This window comes from Lineus longissimus, chromosome 13 (assembly GCF_910592395.1).
Source record: "Lineus longissimus chromosome 13, tnLinLong1.2, whole genome shotgun sequence".
In the NCBI taxonomy this organism is placed as follows: Eukaryota; Metazoa; Nemertea; class Pilidiophora; order Heteronemertea; family Lineidae; genus Lineus; species Lineus longissimus.
The window spans coordinates 8,871,448-8,893,488 of NC_088320.1; the positions used below are offsets into that span (position 1 = coordinate 8,871,448).

General features: G+C 40.5%; 1 protein-coding gene across 2 annotated transcripts in view; it reads left to right on the forward strand.

Annotated features, from left to right (window-relative positions):
- The window catches only part of LOC135497983 (FMRFamide-like neuropeptides 7), a 154,737-nt gene that overhangs the window by 69,292 nt on the left and 63,404 nt on the right, over nt 1-22,041 (forward strand). Inside the window, exons 2-3 of one of the 2 annotated variants that reach the window (XM_064788086.1) lie at nt 20,825-20,933; nt 21,304-21,378. In XM_064788086.1, the coding sequence (XP_064644156.1) occupies nt 20,846-20,933; nt 21,304-21,378 (163 nt within the window). In that variant the 5' untranslated portion in view covers nt 20,825-20,845. The remainder of the gene's footprint in view (nt 1-20,824; nt 20,934-21,303; nt 21,379-22,041) is intronic. The other variant, XM_064788087.1, reaches the window with a different exon arrangement.

Here is a 22,041-nt window from a genome sequence, read left to right on the forward strand (position 1 = left end):
GTTTTTGCAGTGAAATGTCTCATCTTACAAAAAAGAGGATTTGTAAGCACTCTCTTTGCATTAACTTACACAATATATAGGGCCAAATTCATAAAGGGTGTTTAAGGGTTAGACGTGTGTAACTTCTCTCTAATCAGTTTCAGGGCCTATTCATATTCTGTGGAGATTTACATGACGGACCTGAACCTGTCTATTCAGTAGTTAAACGCTGTTTTGAGCTAAACGCCCTTTATGAATTTGGGCCGTGTTTCAGGTTTGGTCGAAGTCTTGCCTGAATTGCGTTGAAACCGCTGTCAGATTGATGACTTTAAATGCCTGAACAAGAGTATATATGCTGTTTTGCCTAGAGATCATTTATTTTTGTAGAAAAAATGGTTTTGTAAACCCAACTTTCACAAAGAAACCACAAAAACTAGTGGAATGTCGCAAACGTTATTCTGAGGACGCTTTGTGTTTGGGTGAATTTTGTTCAAACTTTGACTGACTGATGATTGGGTTTGTGTGAACATGAATTTATGAGCAATTATGGTAGTGAAATGTCTCATTTCACAAAAAAGGGGATTTGTGAACACTATCTTTGCATAATCTACAAATGGAGAGCTAGAAAAGTAAAGAGGACATTCCTCTTTTACGGACATTCCCCTTAGGGTTAGACGTGTGTAACTTCTATCTAATTAGTTTCAGGGCCTATTCATATTCTGTGAAGATGCACATAAAGGACTTGAATATGTATATGCAGTAGTTAAACGTTGTTTTAAGCTAAACTCTCTTCATGAATTTGGCCCATTGAATCTATAACAACAAATTGTTTCCGGACAACTCCTGCGTAACTGCTTGGCCATTTGTTGGCAGAGAGCACTGGCCACTTTTCTGGGATGGTAGGTGATGTTGAAGTTGTGCATGTGGGGTTCGAATTTTTTCAGTAACGTAACTATTTTGCAGAATAAATCACTGCAGGGAAGCCTCCGAGTTTGCCCGGCGAACTCGATCAGGACCCCTCCACTTTTGTTTTAATTGTGTGGCTCTCATGCTTTGAATCAAGTAAAACACTTTTGAGGAAAGTGGTAAATCATTGATACGGTGGCTTTGTGTCCTAAAAATGTCGTTTCCGTTAAATAGGTCCGTCCAGTAGCCATTGCGCTGAAATAACACGCAATGTTTATAAAAACATCATCCGTCATCCTCTTAGATATAACGTTTAAAAGACAGGATTTTTTTCTTCTATATACCCCGATTTATAAAACAGTCTCAGAAATAAACATCGATGAGGGCTATTCGGCAAATAGATAAAGGAAATTAAACACGATTAATGCTATAAACCAACTTGTGATGTACATCATGCAGACTCATTACCGAAAAGGTTGCATTTCAATGCTTGTGTCGCCTAACAACGACCGCGTTGGTATCACTTACCTATTTGGAATTCAGCAAGGAATGACCACTTGACCTATTAGAAAGAACGGTCCAATTTGTCAGATGCATAGTTGGCATGCTTTCTACAATTTTAACGCTTTTCACTTCTTTTTGGTCAATTACCGCGGGATTATTCTTCAGCATGCAGATTGATTAGCTTCTGTGTGCTGGCTTGCTGACGTGTACCATTATTTTTACTTTTTCACCAGGTTAAATTATCGCCTCAAGCAATAACCCAAATGCCATTGAAGAAAAAAAAATGGCTGTTATGTTTCGCTACCTGCCATTATAAAGTTTGACTTGAAGCGATAATCGCCCGTCCGCCTACAGTAGTCATGTCTAGACTATATGTTAAGGGCAACGATTCATGACGGGGTAGGGTGTACGTATATGGCTGGCGCGAGGGGACAGAATTCATAATTATGCCACGACATAAATCGGAATTGTGGTGCACCATAAATCAACAAATCAATTCCTCGGATCTCGTGAATTATGCCGCGGCATAATTAGGAATTGTGGACGGAAGTGTCATTTATGGAGGACGGAAGTGCGATTTATGCCGCACCATAAATAAAACGATTGCCAATTTCTGATTGGTTTAATTATTAATTATGCCACACCACAATTAAGATTTATGCCGTTGCATAATTCTGAAATCTGTCCACTCGCGCCAGCCATATACGTGCGTGCTTTGGGGTGCGTGCGTGAGTTAGGTGTGTGGGGGAGGCAGTGATTGGAATAGGGGTGTTGGTGGCCCTGTTACAACTGATTAGGAGACATTGCCTGATTAAGTGACCAAATCGAACCGTAAGTGACAAAAAATCAACCGATAAGGTGACCGAACCGAATAGAGACTTAAATTAAGCGATTAGAATGACCCACACTCCAATCCTTTACTTGACTCCCAACTGCTCGATTAAGTATCCCAACCGAATAAGTGACCCAAAACCAACTGATAAAGTGACGAAATATGATTTTTTTTTCTTCGGTCTTCTGTACGGTTAATCAGTGGGCCCCGTTTCTTTAACGCTATGGCTAGATTTTGAAGTCTTTCGTTCTGCCCAGTCACCTCCTATTCTACATAAGTAGTTTTCATCAACAAATTGCACAATAAAGGACATATTCAAAATCTGACTGAATCATCGCGCTTTTCCGATGTTGACTCCATGCATCGACCCTTTCCACATGGAACGATGCACTAGTTATAAGGCGTTTCCTGGAGATCTACCCTGTGACGTCTGGGTGCTGATATCGATTTTTTCGACGTCACACTGATGGCGCTTGATTGGTGTCTTGCACATTCGCCTAAACCACATTCGCCTGAACCTTTTTCACCTAATCCACATTCGCCTAATTTCACTTTCGCCGAATTCCGTTATCGCCGAATTCCTTTTTCGCCTAATCCACATTCGCCTAATTCCCCTTTCGCCTAATTCCATTTTCGCCTAATCCTTTCTCGCCTAATCCTTTTTCGCCTATTCCATATTCCCCTAATTTTGGCATATACCTAACCCCCCTGTGGCACATAAAATGGGTCGTTCCAAAATGCCATCTCTTGTGGTCAGTGATCTTAGCTTGGGTTATGGAATATTCTTAATCATAATATGGACCATTCCTTTTCAAAAAGCCATTTCCTTGGTTCAGTGATCTTAGCTTGGGTTATCCATAAAATGGACCATTCCTTTTCCAAAGGCCATCACTCAAGTTAAGTGATCTTAGCTTGGGTTGACAGCTTTTCCACCCCTTTGAATAAATGATGAATCATAAATTATTTTTTTCTCTTACATAATTTGTGCTGATGCCTTTACTGATGCTTTTACCTGTCTAAACAAATTGAGATGGAATCGATCATATATCTTGATTTGATTGATGTCAAAAAGATTATGAATTGTACATTAATGCGCACACTTCTTTTTTCTGGGTTGAAAAGCATCAGTTACTAGCAATAAACCCTCTGAGCCCCATCCACTACCCCCCCCCCCCTCAAGTTAGGGCAACCCCTTAGTAACAGGACCTGATATTCAGAGATCCCCGCATCACTTAAAAACTACTCTCCATAGTCTATACCTTGGGACTCGATTATTAAAATAATGAGCCGGTGATTTAAAAAAATAGTCTACCGTATAGCTCAAAATCCCTCCCCCAACCCTAACACCTGGCACAGGAATCTTAACCCCTCTGACTGGAAGGGTCCAAGTGATAGGGGTGGTACCTGTTGAGCGAATATGGAATTAGGCGAAAAAGGAATTAGGCGAAAAAGGAATAGACGAATGTGGAACTAGGCGAAAGTGGAATTAGGCGAAAAAGGAATAGGCGAGAAAGGAATTAGGCGAAAATGGAATTAGGCAAATGTGGATTAGGCGAAAAAGGAATAGGCGAATGTGGATTAGGCGAAAGTGGAATAGGCGAATGTGGATTTTTTAGGCGAAAGTGGAATTAGGCGAAAAAGGATTAGGCGAATGCGGCATAAACCGCTTGATTACCCTGCAACTGCGACGATAAATGGAAATGACGTTGCGTCTTAATTCGTGAACTGGGATCACGGCGAGCACTCGCCTGGCGGGAAAGGCATTTCGCGGCGGTAGTTGATAGAGCCTGGAATCGGTGAAACGTTGGAACCAGTGATAAACCTTGGAATAGTCAGTACTAAACCGTGGAATCACTGTGCAAGAACCGCGTGAAATCGGGTGCGTTCCTTCCACGATTTATGCCCTTCCAACTGCCAATCTCGTCCCAGCTGACTTTATTGATAGCAATTTGCCAGTAGTTCCAGAAACCACCTTTTTGTGGAGGATGACGTCATCACGGAATGATCATGGAATCTAATGATTTATTTTCAATGAAAGCAAAAGAAAGGTTTTGTGATTGTTTTGTATTCCATATACTAAAATAAAACGTTTTTATTAGAAGAATCATTTTGTATATATAATGCTCTGATTAAGCTTGGTAGATAGGACAAACATGCACACGGGAATCACTAAAAAAGTGTCCGCTTAGAACTGGTGACATAACGAAAAGATATCTACATCCCTCGATGTGTACATGAAGATGTACGAAATCGCTCACAGCGAAGGAATTTGTTCACATTTTTCATCTCCAAACCCGGCTAAAACCTTCGGTAATAAACCTTCATCTACGTTTCTTGTCATGTTTAAGATGATGTACGGATATTAAAGTGCCAGCCGGTACTGCATGATGTAGTCAATCTTCTCTGTATCACCCTGTATGATCACGCCGCTCCGTAGTTCAAATAGGCCCCGTGTGGTGGCGTAGCAAGCGGAGCGGTGATTGGTTCATATTATGGGTGTATAGTGGGCGTGTCGTGACGTGCATGCCCATATTTGGGAGATCAGTAATGTACACTGGAGGCGAGGTATGACTGGGTTGTTCTAAAATATAGATTGTTGAATCGGATATGCGACTTATTTCTAAACTCCGTCAAATTCCGTTCTGATCATGTAAAAATAATCTCCAAATATTGATTCGTAACCACCTTAGGTTCAAATCGCATTATTTCATGTTTTTATGCATTTTTAGCACTGATTCCAAGGTTTATCACTGGTTCCAAGGTTTCAATGATTCCAAGCTTTATCAACTACCATTTCGCGACAGGTTTTGTGCGTACTAGAAATAACAAATAACGCGGTTTTTTTACTGTCTGAGAGTTGAAACATAATTGGAAAAGCATCAAACACCTTTAGGAAAATAGTTTACTGATAAAACCAGAGGAAGAACAAACATGCTGCAATTAAAAGCCGCCAATTCATTTAAGTCAAATTTAAGAGTTTGACGATATTAAGATACTTTTCAAGTTCACACGGATCAAACTCTTAAATTTCACCAAAAGTGGCACCTGCTGTCAACATTTGTCTAAGAGTCTTTACCAAGACATCCCAATATGTTGACAACAATGATTAGGTTCAGATAGACCTACCTTAACGTCGTAAAGTTGGGTCAGTGTTATAAAACACATCTAAGCCTAAATGGCCCCTGGTCATGTTATATCTTTATTCATAAAGCACTGATTGAGCAACATGTCTTTCTCCATGTATGCGTTTAACGCCTCGTATTTAGCATGCCTTCGTTATTTTACGCCGAAACCTCGTCGCACTGGTAACCACAGAAATCGAGGGCGCATTCCTCCGCGATTACTCTTGATCGTCAATAAAAAATCTGAAATACCCGTGATTTATCTCTGATCTTCCTAAAAGAGGAAACCATCTGAATGTTCATGAGCTCCACACAGGGCCATTGGAGGAACTGCTAATGAGTCATAAATAGTTGAGTGGTGTGTCATGGGAAAATCCAAAATAGTGAAAGAAGGGGGGGGGGTATTTGCATAAAACTAGTCCCTTGCCAAAGAATACACATGAATTAAAAGAAATATAGCACAATCAATTGAACTCTCAATATAATGGGCGAATTTTTTCTGAAGTATGTTTGTTCTTCTTCTGGTTCATTTGTAAACTATTGTTCTGAAGGTGTTTGATGCTTTTCCAATTTTGTTTCAGCTCTTAGATAGTAGAAAAACGCGTTATTCGTTATTTTTAGCGGCTGTTATAAAACGCGGATTCCGCGGAAATCCTTGGAAAAATCACAGAGCCGCCAGTAAATACGCGCATGATATTTAATGATAATTATATTATACAAATAACAACATAAATCATAAATCGGAGGCAAGAACTACCAGTTATCTGCACATTTCATCGGTCAGATTTTAATCCTCTGGAGCGCCATTCATGCCATTCCGATCGACTCTTCTCTCTTTTTTTCTTGGTGTTGATAAACTTTGCATGTTATCTTCGACACCACCGTGGTTCCTTCCCTAACGGAACACATTACGAGGCTGCTTTCAAGCTAGTGTGATTGATGCCCAGATTGATGTACGTTACGGTATATGCCTTCTTCTATATAAGTCGATGACGAACTGAATTCTGGTCTACGAATTTTTTTTAGGACAATCTCCTTGCAGCTCGAACCTAACCAACCATATGCGACTGCACATTGGAGTCTATTTTAAGCAATCACAAAAACTTACTTCGCGGCCCGTCTAGAGTATAAGTTTATTTCCAACCACAAGGTGCTTGTGATTTACGACGGATACAGCGCACCATATAACGGGGATTCCCAAAGACCTTGTCACCAGGAGTACTTCATGCGCACAACAATGCACACTACTAATATGAAAAACTCTCACCTGCGGTTCAGGTAGCCACCCTGTCGCCAAGTTAGATTTTTCCGCGGATTTCCGCGGAATCCGCGTTTTATAACAGCCGTATTTTTAGTACCCTCAAGTCCTGGCGCGAAACATATTTCCCGCCACGTAAGTAGACGCCGAGATCAGAGTTCACGTCACTCCGCTATTACGACGCAACGTCATTTCCATTATCGTCGCAGTAGCCGGGTAATCAAGCGCCATCAGTGCGACGTCGGAAAAATCGCTATCAACACCAAGACGACACAGGGTCGATACATGTCTCCAGGACACTCCAAACTAGTGCATCGTTCCACATGGAAAGGATCGACGCATGGAGAGCTAACTCGGTTCAAAGTTGACAACGGAAAAACGTGACAATTCAGTCAGATTTAGAAAAAAAATCGTCTAATTTTTTACTTATGTAGAATAGGAGGTGACTGGGCAGCCGCCAGCTGGCTAATATTCCCCTTCATAATACCAATGGTCCTTTAAAGGAATGGGCGGCTTTTTATTTCAAATGGTTGATTCTTCTCACGTTTTATTAGCACACTATACTTCTGAAAGTTTTGACCAATTCATCCTTGCATTGCTGAATGATTGTTACCATGGTTACCTATGTTAAATAACCAATGTAACTGTATGATGTTCAGGTTCGTCCGGATGGACGGCCAGCCAATTTTCACGAAATAAAGCGGGAGTTTGTTTAACTCTGTCAATATATTAATCTTAATTCGCTGTTCCTCTTACCGGTCTCCACCGGGTAACAATAAAGTAAATCAAATTAAATTAAATTGAATTAAATTTTAATTTTAATCTTAGGTGTAAGAAAAACACGATTTTCCTTAATCTTCACTTTCAAAGGGTCAATAAATTCCTGGCCTAGTATTTCTTTCCCGCTCCCGGAAGCCGGCAGAATTCCGCGACGTCATTTCGATCTCATCTCGTCAACAGGGTCAGTGAGGGCATAGACTTGACAGCCCTTTGAGTCAACCTTATTGGGTCTCCTTATGAACTGCAACAAATAGCGCGAAATCGTGCGGCTGGACGATTGCGCGTGCTGTGACGAAACTCAAAGTATATTTTCTGTCACCGAATCAGAATGCTCGACGTATATCGTTTTGGCATACATAATAGCGTATCTTATACCTAAACCCTTCATTCCTTCACTTCATTTCTTCAGTGGTTGTGATGGTCTACGTACGCACTACGTATTATCGTTAGTTGACCTACATGTGAATAAACAACAAGCAAAACGATTAAATGCAAAAGTATTCGTACTATATGATATCAGATTATATAAGCTAGCTGGGAATACGACTACATGTACTTAAACTCTAGTTGTGCTAATTAGCGAAAATTGATCACAAAATGTTACTCCGACTACAGCGCCCCTTCCAGCCAGTTGATAAACTATCGGCACCGCATTCACCCGCCAATTCGTTGTGGTCGTCGGTACAAAACCTCCAGAAACCTCACCACGTCTCGCAGTGGTTAGGATGAGGGACGAGGCCGGTCCACTGCGTCCGGAGTGTACAGAGGAAAGTGAAGGCAGTGTTGTTTTGCCAAGATTTGGAGGCTGAAGCCTTGCAAATTACGCATTTTCTTTTCCATTGCTCTTATCATTCGAAGTCACGTCAGGAAGATGACGAATGTACTCAGTGTTCTTTCCGAGTTCAAACAACAACAAGTAACGTCATCATCCACCGAAGTTGATTGGGGCTGTCCCCAATTTGCTGAGCAACACAGAACAATCGATGTCTGCAAGCAATACGTCACAGTGGTGATCCATGGCTCCAGACTGCGCCTTACTTGTGCATCGGTCCACATGATGAGGATCGATGCATGGAGAACTCGGAATAGCGTGATTTAGCCAGATTTTGTCCTTTTTTGGTGCAATTTGCTGATGGAAACTACTAATGTTGAGTAGGTAGTGACTTGGGCACCGACAGCTGAGTAATATGGCCCTCGATAATACCAATGGTCATTTTGCCATATAGTTTAATTAAAGCACCTGTAAATCATAAAGGAGATGTGGCTAATGTATGGTTTGAAAAACGCTTTCCTTCTTGATAATCCTTCCTAACTGGTTCTCCCAGGTTGCAATTAATAACTGCACGAATGACAATAATCAGAGTTCAAAGTGTCATTTTTCGTGTTTGATCACCCACATAGATTTTACATACATGTATTATATTACCTTGATCAATATGCCTTATCAGGATGAATATTTAACTTCCACTTAAGAACTGATGCAGGGATAACAATGAGCAGAGTTCGAATAGCATTCCGCGAAGTTACTATTTATAGCTCACAAGGTCATTTGCATAAGATATTGATGACGTTTTAGTCACGTGACAGTCGGACATCGACACTTATTTCTACGCATTTGAGCTTATTTCAAAGTCAATTATCTTTGACCCTGCATTGTTTTTAGCATGAATGATACGATAGAGGCAGAGAGAGAAATATTCAGAACAATTATGTAGTATTTCCAACACTCGGACATGTGCCAAATTGAATCTAACTGCCCTAGTTAGAAAGCCTGAATCAATTACGAAACCGCATGTTTGTCCGACATTGCCTGTAAGTCAGCGATGGGGAAATAGAGGGCAGCAGCTGCAGTGACCTCATTATCGCGAAATGCTATTGTCATGTTGAATTACACTGCTGATTAAACTAATTTTGAAAGATAAACAAATGCTTTTCACTCAATTTCGTTTTGATCCATTAATTATTGGATAAACAATAATTATTGGTTATACAGTGTGTTTTCCGAAATCTTCAAATATTGGAAAACTGCGTGCTCCTAGCTAAACAAATCTCACAAGTTTTGAATTGTCAACTAACTTAAAGAGGGATTCATAACATACAGTTGTAATATGTAAAGTCACAGACTTAGTGAGCCCCCTTCGGGCTTCATGTCGGGGGAGCTCCCCCGAAACCCCTACGATAGCTGATAGTTTTACCCCTCCCCCCCCAAAAAAAAAACCTTGTTGGAATCCTCCATAATTCCTTTTGTCACGTTTATTGTTTCGGTAGGACATGTTCTGGTAGTCAGTGAAAGCAGATGTAATAATTCAAGTGGACACTCCCCGCACCCCCTTTTGTGGCCAAGCAGATGTTTCACCATTCTTTCCGTTTAGTTTTCTAAAGTAGTTCATCATTATGCTTCAACTCACTCTCCCCATGCAATAATAGTAGTGTGATGAGCAGGTCATGCTTGCATAAAATCGTTCGAAATAGGTTTTTGGCTGCTTGCAAAATCGAACTCCAGAATTCTTCATCGGTCTCTGACTTGCAGACAATTTTTTAGCTCCATCATTTGTTGGTGCAGTGGGTAACACTATATGCTCAGTATATAATTGTCTGAGTAACTGGGAAATATTTCCAATTCGGTGTCCTGCAAGAATTCGACAATAATTCCTTCTGATATGAAAGTAATCACATGGAAAACTGTTTTTACTCAATCTCTGCACTCTGCAAATTAATCTGTCAATAAAGTGCAAGCTAGAGTAAACTGAACAAGCCAATTATGTTGTTAGCTGCAGAAAAAAAGATAAAAATTGATGATGATGTGATAACAGACGTGGAAACCTTGGTGTCTAATGTTTTGTAACAAATTTTAATCATACGACCCCCTTTAGGTCGGGGCGCGTAAGCTATACACGTGGGGAAATTTTTCCTTATTTGGTCAATCCAATCCATATACCAAGAAATATTTTTTCTTGTCACACACTTCTGATTTCAAAATGGCGCCGATTTTTGTTGCGGGGTAGAGCTAATCTCGTCACCATTCATCTCACACACTCGTCACCAGGTAGCTTCTCGCAGTCTAATATTTGATTGCCGTTGGTTTGCTGTAGGCCCTAATTATCAAATTATTAAATTTATTTCAATATTTGAACCACCCCCTATATAAAATGCCAACATAACTAGAAAACTCATTTGTATTTGTATTGAGAAAATGTTCAAAATCATGAAAATAATTACCAAAAAACAAGGTGTTTATTTTCCGAGGTCACGTGACATAAACAAAACTCGATCGATCATAAAACGATCAAAACCGGGCGATTTCAAAAGAACACAAACCTCTAATACATTTCAAAATTATCACTTTGAAACTTTGTGTGTAACACTCACAGCATAAAATAGATATGAATTATTAAACCAAAGCGTTAGAAAGTCATAATATTCTTTGAACATGTACCGGAGTTCGCAATTAGTAATCGGACCAGCTGCTCTTCACAGTAAATCTGATTGCTTTTTCTCATGGTTTTGTATATGAATGACGTACAGGAGTAAAAAAAGCCTGATCTCAGGATGAATCTGATAAGGCAAGTTGAACAAGCCCGTTTCATGGCCAGTTGTCTAACATACATATTTTTTATTGCTAATGCAATTGGTTAGTCGACCAATTTAGTCATAGATTACGTTGGTCCTTGACCAACTTAACTATACATTGAGTTAGAACCATCATAGAAATAGAACGATCACTACAAGTTTCGTTCCGGTGTAACATCTGTGGTTGTTCCCCATGTGTCAGTGTTTCCAAACAATAGGCAGCTAGAGAGACCACGACTTTTCAATAGGGGGGATACACAGAAAAACTTGTCAATCTATTTTTGAGTGTTCCCAAGCAATGAGGGGAAACACTCAAAAACAGAAACACTCAAAAACATTACACCGGCACCAGCTACTTTAGTAGACAGCTGTGTCAGGCCTGTTTTGGTGGTAAGTTTGTTCCCTTAGCCAGCATTTCTGAAAAGTGCACGGCGATGACATGAATGAAGGTTGCAGTTAGCCTCACGTCTCTCAGATTAAAGGGAAAAAAATCAGAAGGTCAGTTTGGCTGATTTTGTGTCACTTCTTCTGTTGGGTGACATAATCATTACCTGTTCCAGCTTGCTGAAAATACTTAAGTTCAAACCTGGCTCTTTCCGATTCATAACAACTGATAGCTCAAACTTTTTTGGCACAAAACCAAACAAGATCATTTTAACAGACAAGTATTTCGGTGACTTTTTCGAAAAGATGCAAAAAATGAACTGAGAGCTGGCCGTCAAACAGCATGACTAGAGTACTTTTAGGTCTATAAATAATATTGTGTGATTGTGTAATGTAAAGCAGGGTGAAACCTCAGCTGTAGAATACAGTCGCCCTCTCAGTCATATGGGTATCCCGGGTTCCCGCAGCCATCCAGGAATCGAATCTTGGAACTCAGAGGTAACAGGCGCTGAACCACTCCAACAGCTCCGAAAGGTTGTACCGGATGTATTTCTAAGCTGTAGAAGATATCCCTCACTTTGAAGGAAGTTGGGTGGAAACTTCTAATTTAAGAGTCAGAATGCCCTTTATACTACTTGTAACCTTACATGTAGTTCAATAGAAAATCGCTTGGCGCTTCAATCGGAGTTGCTGAATTACTGGTTGAACGATAGGCCTACACAGAAAGAAGGGATAATATAGCATTTATATGTGATCGAGGGGACATTCCTTTCTCAGTTGGCGTACAATTATTCAACTGTGCCCCCCCCCTTCATTTGTTCAACACTGAATTTCATGATGTGTTGCGCTGAGCCAAAAATATGAAGTTCAGTGCATTTTCAACTTTAAATAAATGAGAAATTACACATTGCACAAGACAGTACATCCCGTTCAATCTGAATCCTTTTGCACAATCTTCTCCTCTTATAATTTGCGTTATCCACACAGTTTATGTCGTTTCTTTCAACGACCAATATTTGATCAACAAAAAGGAGAGATGCGATTTTCATTTCTAAAATCCAATTTGGCCAAAAATACCCTGCATGCAATTCTTTAATTTTCATCTTTTATCTGAGATTATCTTCCTTTAAAACTAAGTGCCCGCGAGCAACATCAAACGTAATAGGTTTTAAAACTGAAATATCTCATAACAAGTGTAGCTGAACGTAGGATTCTAAAGAAGATTTAATCCTCCTAAGAACTTCCAGATGATACGGTCTCAAATATAAGACTGAATGCGCAGGATAATGAACAACACGTGCATGTCATTTAAATTACTAGAAAATGGATCCACAAACTGCACCACATTTAACAACACTGTTAAGAAATTCGCTAACAATGGTGCGCCTTTCAATAGTTTATAGTTCTTTTTTCTTTTCCTAGTGAGAGAATAAAAAAGACCTGTAAGCTATTCGCGCCCACCTCTAGAACTCGTAATGGTGGATACTAGCTCGATTTTAATGTTCTGGTCACTGAGGCATCTTGAAGAAAAAAAAGATTATTATCTTGATCCAAGCCCTACGTCAAGCCTTAAACTTAAAGAACAACACTATTCATGCTTCCAATTATAACTGGTCCTACCCCTGACACTACATTGAAGGAAATTAAATGCAAGAGCTACTCAAGTCAATTTTTGAAAGCTAAGAGCTAGCACCAGAAATGGAGTTTGGGTATAGGAATGCTGTCTCAAATAATGGGCTACTGTCTACTGTCTCAGTGCGCGAAATAAAAAGAACAGATAAACAGAAAAAAAACGCGTTTAGGCCTATAGATCTTTGAAAGCACATTTCGAATATATCCCTCCTACATACCTTTTCTGAATAAATCATCCGAAATGTGCTTTCAAAGACCTATAAGCCTAAACGTGCTTTTTTCTGTTTATCTGTTTTTTTTATTTCGCGCACTGCTAATGCCGCAAGTTCCACGGCGCGAGATAAAACGAGATTGCAAGAAACGTCCTCGTCCCTTAGATCCGTAACCCAGGCAAAAAGAAGCTGGGTGCTGTTTGTCAAGTGTAATGACACCTAGGGTGCTTATTGTCCAGTCGATCTCGAACCTGGGTACCATTTGTCGGCACCCAGGACGACATCCACCCTTTCAGCCACACCAGCCGCAGTGAAACATACATCATGGATGTAGGGAATGCACAGGTTAACCTTACTTTGAGTAGTCCAACTTTGCCAACAGTAATTCAAGTTTCCCCCAGACCAATAATGTGGACTTCCTGCTGAGACAGATTCAAGTAAGATACCTCATTATCTGTAAAGTCAATGAGCACTTTTCTTCAAAGGCTCAATTCTCAATCCCTAGATTGTATTGGGAACTTGCAGACAAAGAGGGGTTTAGAATTTGATACTGGCTAACGTGATCTGCCCGACATACAGGAGCTAGCTGTCGGCTGCAGTATATTATGTTCTCCTTAAGTGCTAGCCGGCTCTGGCTAACACAGCACAGCAACATACTGCTTCTCAAGAACTGCATGAGTTAGTCCCCATGAGGCCTCTCTGCCCGCCCCCAGGGGTTACCCTCATCAAATAGATTCGGGACTAAAGTAGAATATGCTAATTACTAATCCCTTATCATCGCCTGTATCACTCCGTTTAATATACTCAACAGGGTGGCCCAGAAATTTTTTCCCTTGCACAATAGAATTCTATTGTGTACCCATTGTGTGAGGGAACATAATTCTGGGCCACCAGGTAGTTTCTCACTCCAAACGTCCAGCCAGATCTTTACAAAGTGCACATTTCTAGGCCTGCAATTGGGTAATTTTAGGCCCTCAAAAATCCTCTAGTATTTGAATGTGAATAGCAAGAGAGTATTTGAATGTGAATAGCAAGAGAGTATTTGAATGTGAATAGCAAGAGTACTACCCAATGGTCGAAAAAGACCGTCCTCCGTGCTTGTAGTAACTAACGAGACATGAAGGAAGTAACCCCAACTCTCATTTGTCAATTTGTTCCGCCTGCTGGGTGTCTTACATCTTAGCCACCATTGCCATTGACGCTGCTGTTCAATCAAATAAGGTAAAATTGGGTATTTGTAGCCTCGGTCTAATTTTAGCCATGGGCAATGTTTTTGATTCATAATCCGGTAACCACGGAATTATTCTGCCAACCCAAGCATGGATATGAACGAGGTGACTGTTGAGTATCACAACATCAGTAGTTCTGGATTATGCAACATGTAATGTAAGAGCTATAAGAAGTAAACAAATCAGACACATGCACAAAATAAGTTGGGATCGAACTTTTTACAGATCTGAATTTTCCACACTTGCAGATCTAGACCATTGATATATTTGAAATTTGGTTCAGGCGACCAGTATTGAGTGTAGAGAATGCTGTGTGCGGCGTTTGATGTCATTATTAAAAGTGAATTTTTCAGAGACACTTTTCTGACCAAGGTACCCTCGGGGTATTCGTAGTCCGTTGGTTTTAGGTATTTGTATCCCCTATAAATAGCTCAATATATCCTGTCATAACTCATGAAAATGCTTCTTTTTTTAAATTCTTATACCCGAATTATATTATTTGATCATAAATCTATCCGATTTAGACACAATGTTAACCCTTGATGTACCAATAATGATGCATTTGTGGTTTTATTCTAGTTCATCTAAAATTACTTCGAAATAATGTTAATATTTTCAAAGTAACCGGTGTCTCTAGTTAAAGCCACACCATTGACTAGATAACAGCATTTCTCCCAGTACATTGCATTACCATTAAGTGGTTCCAGCTATAGTTGGGGTTGATACATGACCCATTAACTGAAACTACAGTTTTTAATGGCGCACGACAAGACTGTCAGTCAATTCAGAATATCACAAGCTGTTGTCTGACACAAGGTGTAATGTACAACAGAGGTGAAGGATAGAACTTTTTGTTTTTACACCAGTTTAAAATCAGTCTGATTTGCGACACATCACTTAATGTGTTCAATAAATATCGTTTGATACCAACAAAATCTCGTCGTCAACCTAGATTGGAATAATATAAAAAGCTTTATTACCAATAAAGACCATGAACATGTGAATAACATGTTCTCATACATAAAAAAAACATGCAATTTTGAATTTTAGTCAGGGGCTACAAATACCCCAAGGCCACTGGCTATTTTGTATCATTTATCATTATTTTAAGGTAATTAGGTTTGAGCCACTGGCGAACTTCTATAATACAACTATCTGCCTTGCAAATTGTGGCCTTTGAGCCCTTGTTAGGTGAGTGAAAGAATTCGTAGTTGTCCATCATCTGCAAAGCCGTGTCTGTGCATGCCATGGCCATCTATAATTCCACCAAGTGACCTGTTATATAGCGAAAAAAAGAAACGGCCCAAGAATTGATCCCTGGGGATCCCTTGAAACGAGTGGTACTAGTGATGACTTTTCACCTTGGATATTCACAGTTTGGGTTATGTTGGTGATGTAGGATCTAAACCAGCAAAGGGCTGTGTCTTGACGCCAAGCATATGCTCTAGTTGTCGAGCAATATCCTATGACCTATGGTGTCCAAGGCAGCTGGCATGTCTAGCAAGATCAGAATCACACCCATACCATTGTCAAGCGCATTGTCAGTATCTCTCTTAATCCGCAATTGCGCAGTTTCTGCGCTGTGTCCAGCCTTGTAGGCGGAGTGCAATGAATCTTTGAGTCCGTGCGTGTACATGAATGATACGAGCAGTCTTGCAACAACGAGTCAAGGTAAATACTACCAGAAATTCGAGCTTCCAGCAAATTTGATGGTCCCCAATTTGGGAGCATCTGAGAGCCAAGAATAAGACTATCAGATGGGTAGATGATGCATGATGATGATGTCGCCTACAGCAACAGGGTCCACCAGATACAATATGTGCTCCATAAGAAACAAATCTGGAGGAACATCCATGGTATACTGAATCCATTGAGACACTTCTCCCAAGCAGTTAAGACGACAGGAAAAAACCACATGCGGTCCGATTGGATCCGAATGTGGTTTAAATTTTTCTCGTCTAAATGCAAAATGATCCGGATCAATGTGGTCCAATCCGGATTTAAAAAAAACATCCATCGAGGTATTTTTAATCACGATGCATCCGGATGCATCCGGATCAAAAGCGTCGTCTAAACCCAAATGGATACCGAATCCGGATTCACGTTACCTGGGCACATGCGCACTAACGTATTTTTTAACCTCCACAAGCAACAGGTATTGGAGAATTCCACATCTATAGAAATGCATCCAGATGAGACCCCGGCGCTGATCGTCTAAATGTGCGCAATTTTTGAGACCTGAGTGTTGTTCGATCGGATCGCATCCGGATCCGATCCGAATGTGTTTTTTTCGCCTGCCGTCTAAATGGACCTAGTGTCAATACAAATCAGCCTATAAAATGACTGGATTGAATAAAATGCAAACTAGAGAGAATTTTCACATTCTGAACCCTTCTGTGTCTACCATGGCGACAAACCAAGGAAGGTTTTACAGTATGGACGAGTGGTCCTGTCAACAGCTCGAATTCGTTCATGAAATAAAACAAACGACGAGCAATTAAACACGCACACCTTGGCACTAACTGCAAGCTTGTCCGAAAAAAGATCTGTCCGAAATACATAATTGATTATACATATGTATTATACATAATACATAACCCTACGTACCTTTTTTCGAACCTGATCATGGTATTCTGCTCTCTCATCTGATCATCGGATGATTTTTTTAAAGACTAGGCCGCCTCTCCCCGTCCTGATCCCATGTACTCTAAACGTACGCATAAACATTCTCATGACTTCACAGATAGTATTTATTCAATGATTACACAATCAAAAACGCATTCGACGCATTAAACATGCTCATTTCATTTTTTCTAAGAAAACGTTAATTGCATTTACAGTTTTAAAAACGAAACAGGCTGGACGTACGTAAGACTGAGAAGTGGGACAGACTTTGAATTGTTCACATTCCATTCAATTGCAAACGTCAACATTTTGTGAAACTATCGGCAATGAGAAAAAAGCTAATAACCTCAAACCAATCACAAGAATCTAATCCAGACATTTCGCCTGGTGTGTTGAGCGGATGGTCGACTTATACAATTGATTTTTAGTGATTTAATTCCTTCTAATTTAATTTATCATCGCTTCACACGAAACAAAATGGCTGGCGTCTGCATGCAGAAAAGCGGACATGTGATTGGCCGAATCGGCACGTGGTTCAATGTTTTTAGAATTAGAAGTCAGAGTGGTGCAAAAAACGCTTCAAAGTCATCGAAATGGTGAACATTTCCAAAATCTTTTTATGGTATTCTATGCATCGAATTGTCATTGTTGGGACGGGGCTGATGTATTTTTAGTTTATACAGTTGTTTGGCTGGACTGGCTCCATGAATGTTGGTTTTCAGGTTGAAGAAACAGAATCACCTACCTGAGTAATCCCTAATATGTTCCCCACTGGTACTTGGGCATCATAATGACTATTCAATGTAAATATTGTGTGGTGATCGAGGAGTGATATTGCATGATTGCTCATGACTGCAGTGCTTAAAATTGTGTATTTTAATACGGACTTTTTTTCACGTCTAACTGGATCCATGGCCAGGTAGAATATACAATAGCCACCGTCGTGCTGTTATTTTCACAATATACGGACAGTTGATCCCAGGTGTGCAGAACTTTTAAGTACTTTCGTTGCGTACGTCTCCGCGACATAATTCGTCTAAAAAAAAGTTAATATGTGTTTAAGTCACATTGATGATCATACTAGCGATTACTAATTGCGAGATAATCGCCACACAAAGTTCAATTCCCACGGTATTTGATAGCAAGTTAGCATGTGTTTTCGCAAGTTATGAATGGCATGGTTTTGATTCGTCCTTCCTGCTGTCACATCCGATCGAACACTTGCGGCATGGCCTGATGTGATTCGTAAAACGCAGATGGGGTCACGACTACAACAAAGTCCCTCCAGGCAGGGCGACATTATAAGCTGATTGACAGGCCAGATCATGATGAGTGCGTGTGCAAACCTTCTATTACATTCATAACTCCAGATGTGAACCAGGAAGTGGTGTCAGTTCCCGCCGGGCAACAGGCGGAGCAGTTTCAGTGCAAGCGTCTACAGCAGCAATCGTGAATACAAAAGGCTTTTATCCACCTAATATCAGTAGTAGATGAATACTGCTGCGTCTTTAAAAACCGTTAGAAATAGCAACTTCTTACAAATAAAGTTTTATATGAAGACAATTCTAATGTAATGTTTTCTTATCGACATCGTATTGAAATTATAAAGAAACGTGAACAGCGAGATATATATTGGAATCTTAATATCAGGTTGAAAATTTAACCATGATAATCCAGATTCACGTCGAATGCCATACCTACTTCATTATAATAGAATTATGTTATGCATCTCTATTTGAACTGGCAAAGAGTAAATCAGTTTCGCATTGATGAACTAGCAAAAGAGTAAATCAGTTTCGCTTATCAAATGATGACAATACGTGACCATTTTTGGTTCTGTGAGGGCGTAGCCGGAAAGGGGTGGCTCAAGCGTTCAAACGATCCTCACCATTTCCTGCTTGGGAAAATGGTCCACTCAAGACGACCATTTTTTTCATACAGTATATATCCTCGCTTCATTTTTTAAGGGAAAAACCCTACGACCTACTCTCATTACGGACGGTAGAGGTTTTGTATGTTCGCCGTCGAAATTCCACTCTATGTCATTTCATGACATGATTTGGTATACAATTATGTTTTATATACTGCATGTACATATATTCCGAATTGAATATGTAGAATCTATGAGGCAGGGCCCAGCTCGAGTGACAGGCGTACTTAGCATACGATTCCCAGCATGAGGATGTACCGACCAGCAAAAAAAAAGATTAAGAAAAATAAATCAAATAAATTCCCAACGTAACTTTATTTCTTGACAACCGCGCATAGCCGCCGGCGTGATTTCCAAACACGATACATCAAAAAGCGAAATGCTATTAGCCACTAATTTTATCTCAATGAGTTTCCATTTGAATCAAATCTAGTTGTAAATACCTCTTAGTTAGCTGTTAGTGGTTTATTGAGCGATGAGGTTGCGTTTATCAGTGGTCATAAAGCCGTCTGATTAAAAAAGAAACGAATATTTGTTTTGGAGGAATGTGCTTTATTCCTAAATGCAACGGCATAATCACAGAAGTGATATGACGACGCCAATGGTGGTGGTGGTGGTGGTGGTGGTGGTGGTGGTGGTGGTGGTGGTGGTGGTGGTGGTGGTGGTGGTGGTGGTGGTGGTGGTGGTGGTGGTGGTGGTGGTGGTGGTGGTGGTGGTGGTGGTGGTGGTGGTGGTGGTGGTGGTGGTGGTGGTGGTGGTGGTGGTGGTGGTGGTGGTGGTGGTGGTGGTGGTGGAAGTGGTGGTGGTGGTGGTGGTGGTGGTGGTGGTGGTGGTGGTGGTGGTGGTGGTGGTGGTGGTGGTGGTGGTGGTGGTGGTGGTGGTGGTGGTGGCGGCGGAGGCGGTGGCGGCGGTGGTGGTGGTTGTGGCGGTGGTGGTGGTGGTGGTGGCGGCAGAGGTGGTGACCCGCACTCGCAAACGTGACCAATCACACCAGTGCTCCAGGAAATAATCATTCGGGGTCAAATCCGGGGATCTTTGGGGCCACTCAACGGGGTGATCTAATGGAAAGACAGGATTTTCGAATAACTCTCTCAGATAATCTCTTACTGCCCTCCTTCTGTGCGTTGGCACTCCCGCCTGAACCCACCAGAAACGACTAATTCTGCCCGTTTGCTTGTCGTCGTCTGCTTTGACCAAGAAATGGAATGACCTGCTGGTTGTTGATGATGTGGCTCCAAATTTCCCCAGATTTGACCAAAATATATATAATGTATTTCTTATCTTGGAATATTTAAAAGCTCGGGTGTTCACCACTCCACCATCACTGATCGATAATCTTGATAAGAGGATCACTCGTCAGGTATCTATTCTCAGACAAGAAAGGCAGGTGATTCGCTGAGCTGTCACTGTCAGTGCAATGAGGAACCGGGATATTCTTTATCTTTATAGGAATGGTTGCCATGTGGAGAATAATAACTCCTATTCCATTTTAGAATGTACCAAACTTGTTTCAAACAATCCTGAAGTAAGGGATTTTTTCTTTCTTTCCAGCACCTCTGTTCGCCTGCACCTCAGATTACCTCCTCTGCAGTCATGCGTGTAATCAAAAGAGGTGTATTTAGTACCAAAGTTGCATTAGAGGAGTTGGTGCATGAGAAGTGGTGACATGACGTATTGATTGGAACACAAGGAAACAATATGCAAACCAAGCAAACCTGTAAGCAGTAAGGTCATCGATGATACGTCTGTCGTCCGGGCGGAAGTGCCGTAACAATAACGATGAGCCAAAGAGCCGTTTCAAAGCTATGCTATAATCGCTACTTTTGTACTTATCGGTATTCCATTCGTTGTCTCATTTCAGGTCTTATTGGAGTGAATAAACATGGAAGCAAAACATCTTATCTACTTATCTATAGCAGTTCTCGTGACAGTATTTACAGTAACAGCCGAAGAATTAGACAATAATGTTGGTAAGTCGATTAAAATTGTTCCCTACAATACTATTATAGTGGTTGCGTGTAACATTTGTGCTGGGTTCGTTTCAACCTCCTTTACCGGACTACACTTAATATCCGTTGTACTCTGTTTCCAAAACACTTTCACCTTGTGCAATTTATGATTTGTAGTTCAGGTATGAATGCATTGGAACATGGCTGCTGATCGTCACGGATACATAATGACGTCGGCAAAAAAGTCAACGTGGTAAGAACGTAGCAAATGGTACCAATCTGGATGTATGAAAGGTCAAAGCAGAATTTGCCATGACTATTTGTTTCCATATTCAAGCAAGATGCATACCGTCTAAACTTATGAAAATCATTTTGAATTTTCGAATTCCAGTTGATTTGTTGATTGGGCGCATGCGAGAGTCTGGTAGTCGAAACTCGCTGGATGACAGTTACCAAATGGCCTTACGTAAGAAAAAACGTGTTCTTGTTCAATGTCATGTGCAGAGTATCACGCTTTACTTCAACGATACATGTGTTGCTTTGTTGAGTAACCTAAGTCACATTTTGAATATCTCGAATGGAATGTAATTAAGTGCATTGGACTACTCTTGACAGAATGTTTGTCAAGCGATTCTGCCCGGTGGTTGCTTAATATGTTTGGAATTTGACACACCGTACTGACAGCCACGTCCTAATGTAAAGTTGGTGAGAGTTTTAGAAAATGATTCGCACCAATGATGCAAATTCAGAAAGTCCAAAATTGATTTTCTCTCCGATTGAGTGCATCACTTTCTATTAAAAGTATACGAGAACACAACAGTACTAAAGAAGGCGCTACTCTCAAGGATGACAGCGCCTGGGTGTTTGATATTTTACAACAGTTAGACTCAATCTGTCCTGTTACATCAACCTTTTTATCAAAAACTGCGACTTAAAGCAACGAAGCAATAAAGTAATGTGGCGGATATTAACGGAATTTACCTTTGAGGACTATGTCTTTTGATCTGATCACTTTGCTTTGTTAACAAATAATATATTAACGTATTTATATATTAACGTATTTTCGGGTGCCGTCAAAATTCTGACAAAATCTTGAGCTGATTTAAGCGTATCCCAGCAATGGCTCGGC